This window comes from Pygoscelis adeliae, unplaced genomic scaffold (genome assembly GCF_000699105.1).
Source record: "Pygoscelis adeliae isolate BGI_AS28 unplaced genomic scaffold, ASM69910v1 Scaffold22, whole genome shotgun sequence".
Taxonomy (NCBI): domain Eukaryota; kingdom Metazoa; phylum Chordata; class Aves; order Sphenisciformes; family Spheniscidae; genus Pygoscelis; species Pygoscelis adeliae.
The window spans coordinates 3,424,454-3,432,213 of NW_008824350.1; the positions used below are offsets into that span (position 1 = coordinate 3,424,454).

At 42.8% G+C, this 7,760-nt stretch overlaps 1 protein-coding gene across 1 annotated transcript in view; it reads left to right on the forward strand.

The window, feature by feature from the left end:
- The window catches only part of LTK (leukocyte receptor tyrosine kinase), a 53,998-nt gene extending 46,926 nt beyond the window's left edge, over nt 1-7,072 (forward strand). The window contains exons 23-28 of the mRNA XM_009319222.1: nt 1-47; nt 2,691-2,783; nt 3,380-3,481; nt 4,949-5,083; nt 5,452-5,542; nt 6,299-7,072. The exon at nt 1-47 is cut by the window's left edge and continues 60 nt beyond it. Of these exons, the coding sequence (XP_009317497.1) occupies nt 1-47; nt 2,691-2,783; nt 3,380-3,481; nt 4,949-5,083; nt 5,452-5,542; nt 6,299-7,072 (1,242 nt within the window). The remainder of the gene's footprint in view (nt 48-2,690; nt 2,784-3,379; nt 3,482-4,948; nt 5,084-5,451; nt 5,543-6,298) is intronic.
- Nucleotides 7,073-7,760: the final 688 nt, after the last annotated feature.

Consider the following 7,760-nt stretch of genomic DNA (forward strand, 5'->3'; position numbering starts at 1 on the left):
ATTGCCTGCGGCTGTAAATATCTGGAAGAGAATCATTTCATCCACAGGTGAGGAGAAACAGTCTCTTCTGATGTATCTCAAGGTGTGTGAAGCTCACACAGTTTCTATTTGCAGTGGATTATACAGAACTAATCTCCAGCGGGGAGACAGAGATTTCCTCTACCAGTGCAGGCCTGTGCTTAGATGTCCGGGCTGGTCTCACTGGTTTTTGGTAGGAGTTAGGCTCTGCACTGCTGGGGAGAAAGGAATCTTCTGTTTGCAGTGAACGTTTTCAAGTGTTAATTTTCAGGTGCCTACAATGTAGGCACATTTGAGATTAGCCCCGTAGTCCACTAGATGGTAGTGTCACTCTGTGTTAGCTTGTAAGACAATAAGGCATCATTTCTCTCTTTTCTGATCTCCCGGTCTTGACTTAATGTTTTCCCTACCCCATCAGCACAGGACATCCCGCTGTAGTTGAGCCATTGACTAGAGAAGGGTAGAAGAGGGACAATAGGAGGTAAAACCACAACTCTAAGGCTTCCTTCTCAGCTCAGCAGCTGACCTGCTGTGTAGTCTTGGGGAGCCCATATTTGTCTGTTCACACCTCTTTTTCCTCTTTTGTAGAGCAAAAAAATGTTGATATGGCAGGCTTCAAATAAGAATAAAATATTATAGAAGAGGTAAAGGTTATTCTAGGTAGCCTTTTAAAATTCCCAGTTGGATATTGGACTCCTTTGCTTCTGATTGAGTTGTTTCAGCTCATGTTCATGTTCAGTTGCATAGCGTGCAACTGGATTCCTTCCTGAGTATGAACTCCATGCTGAGTTCAGCCCTTGTGTGTAAAGGAAAGGAGAGGCCTGCACACAGGAGGGCCACGCAGGCTCTAACTAAACCGACGTGCAGCCTGGAGTTATGCAAGTAGACAACTGATTCATGCGCATGCACAAGCATGTGTACGTATGCGTGATGTTGCACAGAGCAAAGAGGCAGAGCTAGGAAAGAGGGAGTAGAGCCTGGAGAAGCTGAGGGAAACAAGTGGCAAGCAGCAATCGGTGCAAAAAGCCATGAGACTGAGATATGGGATATGTTATGGCTTTATGATTAGAGCTTCTGAGACAGTTTTCAGTCTCCTTTGTATTGGAACAGTAAATAAGTTCCTTTGAAAAAAAAAAGATTAGAGTTTTCTGTCATTAAAAAGAGCAGTAAGAGTGTGCAACAAGTTTTCACTCTTGGATCTCTTAATAAGTACATGACAGGATCAGTATTCTAATTGGAAACTTCAGAGTTAATCGCTACAGCATTATTTTTAAAAAATCCTTACTGTAATAGTAATATCCTTCATCAACCTCCACCCACCCTGATCTATGGGATTTATGATAAGGGCCAATTTTTGCTTGTGCTGCAAGAAGTCCAATAGAAAACAGAAATTTTCTCCTCAAGCATTTTATAAAACCAATTTTCATTTCTCCTGTCAGGTAGATGTTCCCTGGTTTTCTTATCATATGTCACTGAGCCCAGCAGTCATCACATAAAGCTTCTAACATTTGTCAACTAATGGACAGGCCACCTGTTATTGCTCAAGACCAATCTCCATTTCAGAAGAGAAATGGAAGAAACTAGTGCTTGACTCTTTTAACAGCAGCATATCACTTTTAAAAGAAACCTCTCTGGGTCAGTTTTTGCATTGTTTGATCTCTAGTATAAGCAACCTGGGAATGGGCTCGTTTTGTTTTAGCCAGCAGTTCAGGAAATTGGTATAGAAGGAATTTCATTCAGGTTCTGTATTAGTATTTGTTAGTGATGTCAGTATTAGTTAAGAGTGGGTTGGGAAGGGAAGAAGGTTATCATTACAAATAGCAGGTATCCTAGGGGGACAAGGTAGTGTAGTGGACTTGTGGAGATGTCACTAAGGGCAGGTCTTGTCATTTACGAGTCACAGCTGATGACGGAAGAGAAAGCTGAGCTTGACTTCCAAATCCTGAGGGATTTTTCAAGGCTGGCAGTGGGAAGAAACATATGAGTTGTTCAAGGAGCTCATTTTTCTTGGCAGTCAACAGGACCCCCACAGTGCTATGAATTTTAATGAGTTCCTTTTCAGAATGTGTATTTAAAATGAACACAAATCCTTCAGTCTTAGCCATGCAGTCATCACTGCCATTTGTCAAAAGCTAAACCTGCACCCAGCAAACGGCTGCTCGCCTGTGTAGCTTTGCTTGGTTCCACAGGAGATATCCAGAAGCAACAAAGCAACAGTTTACTGAATCTGGTCCTACACTGACTTTTCAAGCAGTTTACTAAGACTACCCAATAGCATCACGTCCGTAACTGATGGAGACACTGCTGAGATGCCACTCTTGGAAAAAAAATAGAGCAAGAAAGAAATCTGTCATAATGTGGTTGAAGCAAAAGAGGTTGGATCTGTCCCTGGTCTGATACTGACCCTGTTTTCTGCCTTAGTGACAGGAGATGGGAGGGGGGAGTGCTTGGAAAACACTGGGTAGAAAATGTAATGTAAATGCAGTTTAAGAATTGTGGTTAATAAAAATGATAACGTAGCTGGCATTATTTCTTATTTTTAATAAGGCTCTTCTCATTTGTGTAAAGATGACTCAACTAAGACTTGCATGACTGGGTCTAATATTCTTTCTTTATTCCTTTAGCTACTTAAGAGTTTAGAATTAGAATTAATAATTTATTTTTTTAAAAAGAGATATAGCTGCAAGGAATTGCCTTTTGACCTGCACCGGAGCAGGACGAATAGCCAAGATTGGTGACTTTGGGATGGCCAGGGATATTTACAGGTAAGTGAAAGGCCATTTCAGTCCTGTGAATAACTCAGTAATCGGTATCATTTTGACTGGTTTGAACTGTCTCGTGGAATCTGAAGCAGTGGAACCGTCCATTATGTGTCTGAATTTGATTACCAGTTAATTAACTGGAGTTAACAAATTTGCCTACTAGCCAATATACTTCAACTGTGTTTATTCCAGACTGGGCCCCAGGGAACACTGCAAACACATGTGGACACTAAACCAAGCATAGGCAAAATTTATTAGCTAGTTGATCATAAATAATATTAAATTAAAAAAAACCCCAACCATAATTCTCAATTTATGATGTCAAGAAGACTTACTGCATCAGCACACTGTGCAAAGCATTGGCAAATTTGATGTCTTCAGCTGTGCACCTACAACATCCTCAGTTTCCATCCCAGTTGCAAAGAGGATATAAAATACTGCTTCAATGCACTATTTGTGTTGATGACTTCTCCTTTTTCTCACTTGGCCCCCAGTGCTGCATGCAATCCCCAGCTGCTGTTGCTGTGGTGATAAGATCTTTTACATATCTGAGCCCTTTCAGACTGTGTGACATTCTCCATGCTTTTTATCTTTCCCAGAGCAAGTTACTACCGCAAGGGAGGAAGAGCCATGCTTCCTGTCAAGTGGATGCCACCAGAAGCTTTTCTAGAGGGTATTTTCACCTCCAAGACTGATACCTGGTAACAAATGTCTTTTAATCACTTCTGCTACTCAGTGATAAGAGTCAAGAAACGTAGTGCTCAAGAAAAAAAATGTCTTCCTAGCAGGAACCTTTAAAAAATGTCAGAATTTCCCAGAAAAATATTCGAATTCTTCCCTCTGCATTCAGTAGAAGCACGGCTAAAGAATTCTAAGTAAGAATTAAAAAATCTAATGTAAATGGAGGTAATCAATATTCGCTATACATAAATGTAGAGTATCATATAAAGGCAAGCAAGAAGTGAAGAGAGAAAGCAGTTTAGATTCCCAAGAAGTCTCAGTTAAAAATCCAGGCAAATACCATCAGACACTTCCCTCAACCCTCACTATCTGCCACTCAGTTTCTATCAGTGGCGAGGCCTGCTTACGTGTCTTGTAAATGACTCTCTGTACCACCCAGGATTACTCTTTTGTAGAATTTTTTTCTGTTCTGTATAAAATGACAGCAGATTTAATCAGAAGTCCTTGCTGGTTGCTGAGGAAACAATATTTATATATTGATTCCTCATGTAACTTGATCTTTCTCTAAAATAAGCACCCCCTCAATAGTAGCACATTCACGCACAGGTGCTGGGGAATGGAAGCTTTCCAGTTGCTTAAGAACACCTCTCTCCCTATACAGTAGATTCTTCAAAATACTGTACTGAGACGTTCCCTTAAATGCCACACTGACCCAGTTTCCTGAAGTTGTTAGTGATGCCGGAAGACGAGGGATTGCTTATCAGCGCCTAACTGTGAGCAGCCAGTACTAAATATTTTGAAGGAAAGTGCTGCAGTTCCTGTAATAGCCTGTTATAAGTAACATGCGTGTACTGGAAATTTCTTCCACCTTTGCAGCAAATAGTGACTCTTGACTTCAGCAGGGTCAGAATTTTCTGGCAGATCCCTCTTGACTCCCCTGGGTCTAAGTCGTACATTATTTTTGGTGGCACTGCCTAACTTAGCCGTGGATGTAAAGAAGGAGAGCAACCGTATCAGGACAAAAAAATAAACGCTGCTGCCTTTCAGTTTCACTGGATGTCTCTTACTTGATTTTATTCTTGAGCATCCTGTTCCCAAACACTGATTCCAACACCTCGAGTCTTCCCAAGTAAGGTAGGAATCTCCATGCCAGATCTAACAGTGCTTTTCAGTTACACCATACGTAGCAAAGGGTGCTCTGGCATTTCCTGCTCTAGAAATAACAAATGCAGCAGAAAGAACAATTTCAGAGTTATTCAAATACTTTGAAACCTCTGCAAAGCTACTTTTGGAGCTTGAGCAAAGGTTTTGATTGATTGGTTTTTTTTTATATCAAAGTTGACTCATAATCATGCTAATTGCACATTACTGTGGTTGGCCCACAGCTTCGAAAGGTTGTTGCTGTGGTGTTACCTACACAGCTTCGTGCCAGGTTTGTGGAGCACAAACGAAACCTAATTGGTATTGTTGGCTGGTTTCTGACACAGGTCCTTTGGTGTGCTGCTTTGGGAGATTTTCTCTCTAGGCTACATGCCCTATCCTTGCAAAACCAATCAGGAAGTGCTGGAATTTGTCACCAGTGGAGGAAGAATGGATCCACCAAAAAACTGCCCAGGGCCAGTGTAAGTATTTCCTTAGTCCCACAAGCCAAGAGATAGAGGTATCAAACAGGCTAGACAAAGGCACCTAGACACCTTTAGTCAGGGAATGGTGATTGTCCCCAGTGTTAGATGGGTATTATTGAATGTCTCTTGAGCCGTGCCTCTTGTATATAGCTTAGAGCATTATAGGATTTGCTTTAAGTAGTGGTCCCCTAATCCTTGGCTCAGGATCCAAGGATGCAGAAATGACATGTCCACTTCTGCTCTCCTCCTTTGGGCCATGTACCAAGTGCAGTTCCTCTGGACCCGTGATCGCTTCATACTGAAACACATTTTACATAATTATCTTTCTTGATTGATGCTTTTTTTTTTTTTTCACTTATTTTAAGGTACCGGATCATGACACAGTGCTGGCAGCACAGCCCAGAGTATCGGCCAAACTTCTCCACCATCCTGGAAAGAATCAAGTACTGCACACAGGTATTGGTCTTTAGTATCCAGGTGAATGATAATCCACGGAATGCCAACTATCCAAAGGCACTAGGTTTAGTGCCCAAAACAAGTGAAGAGTCCTGACAGACTGATCTAATTACTTTCCCGATTGCGGTGGTGCTGTTGGCTCAACTGGTCTTTTCATTTGGGTTTTCCTGTATCCATCCTCACTCTTCCACCTTCAGGCTAACCAAAATGAGATTACACTGTTCCTGTGTAAGTGGATGCTTTCAGCTCTCAGCTTGTTCAGTAGCAAAATGTCCTTCATTTTGTGATAGAAAGGTATTTAGAATCTCTTTCAAGGTCCATATTCTGATCTTGCCTAATGTTGCTTGAAAGCCACAGCTGAGTTGATATGGAGTGGAGGGGGGGAATGAGATGGCATGGTGAGTTCACCATCTGGTAGCATTTTACAGGTACAGGCCTGGATCCAACCTCCCACGGGAGAAATTATATACTAAATTATATACTATACCCCCCAGCTTAGCCACTGATATCAATAAAGCACAGCCTCTGCTCAAAGGAAAGCACGTAAATGAGAGCGCATTTTTGCAAGTCCTAACAGCATGTTATATCCAGACCTATCCATAGCACCTTGTACGACGTGCAGGAATATTGCCCAAACTTGATGTCAGCCTCTGCCAAAAGCTCTTCTGCTCTCATAGCTATTTCTCTGAAAATGCAGGTGTAACAGTCACCCTGGAGGTGCTCAGGGTGTAACAGATTCTTGTCTCTCTTTTTCAGGACCCTGATGTGATCAACACTGAGCTGCCCATGGAGTGTGGCCCCGCACCAGAGGATGAAGGGAGTACGGTCATGCGCCCAAACATTTCCAGTGGGATAGTGCCCCTGTTGGTAAGCCCTTCTCGCACACCACAGACAACGCCTAGAACACTGGACTCCCACCATGCTGGGCACAAACTTGCACAATGTCCACAAGAGCTACTGGTGGAGAACCTGAGCAACTGGACTGCTCGAGGGCCCAGCCTGCCATGCCTCAGTGATTTCAACAGTGGGTTCTGGTTCCAGCAGACCTCGAACCAGAAGTTGGAGCTCAGCAATCCACCAACGCACAGACTTAAAAACAAAACGAAAAATCTTTGGAACCCGACCTATGGGTCATGGGTACTAGAGAACATCTGTCACTTCAGCCCCAGCTCCAAGCTCAAAGCAACTCCAGAGCGGGAAGATTCAGGCTTTGATGGGAATTGCAGTTCTTCTAGCTCTCGGGCATCGCCAGCATCTCCAAGTCGGAGCAACTGCCCTCACCTGGATATCGGTGGGATTGAACTGGTGAAACTCCAGACTTTCCCCTGCGGCAATGTGAATTATGCTTATGATGACCTGTGCTATAGCACTGACCACCAGCCATCAGCTTTAGCAGAGGTCAGAGCAGCTGTGCTAAGGAGCTCCATTCCGCATAGAGATGAAAAGCCTTTTTATAAAACAGAGAAAACATCAAGAGAGAGGGACTCTGGTCTGTCTTTGTCAGATGACCTGAGTGTTACTCCAGTATAACAGAAACGGTTCTTCCAAAGATCAGGGAATGTGTGTGTCTGGAAGGACGCTTCCTATTTCACTTACTTCCTCCATAAGTTCCTTCGGATGGGTGATGATTCAACATCAGCAATGTTCTGCTTCCTCCTACCTGCCGGATCCCCAGATCATTAAAGACGATCATTTCTATCTGCCATTTCTATCTCTGTCCATCAAATGTGTTCCACTGAACCAGCTTAGCGGTGGAGAACCATGGCATTGTTGCTCTGATTCAGAATGCAATACTTACTTAATGAAAGGACTCCTTCTCAATCTGCTCAGGTGAAAAGAAATGGACCTACCATCCAACCGCAGCATTTGGATGGAAATAATGACCAACACAGGTTGCGCTTCTTTCTGACGGAAGAAACCAAAAATGCATGCTGTGCCAGCAGCATCCAACTTGCAAAGGCTGCTATATTCCCCGAGCGCTTTTTACAGTCCTGATGACTTACTAATGATGCTCATGCACTGTAAGGGAAGTAAATAAAGAGCAGCCACATTTGCATCTGTTTTATTAGCAGACCCTGTGGAAAAACATGAAAACGAAGCTACTGCTCAAATTGGAAGCAGTAGGAAGGATGAAAAAAAATCCAGGCTCCTCTGAGCATGTGCTTTGAAAACAAGCAATGAAGAGGCAAACAAATCTACTATTAAAAAGAAATAGTTG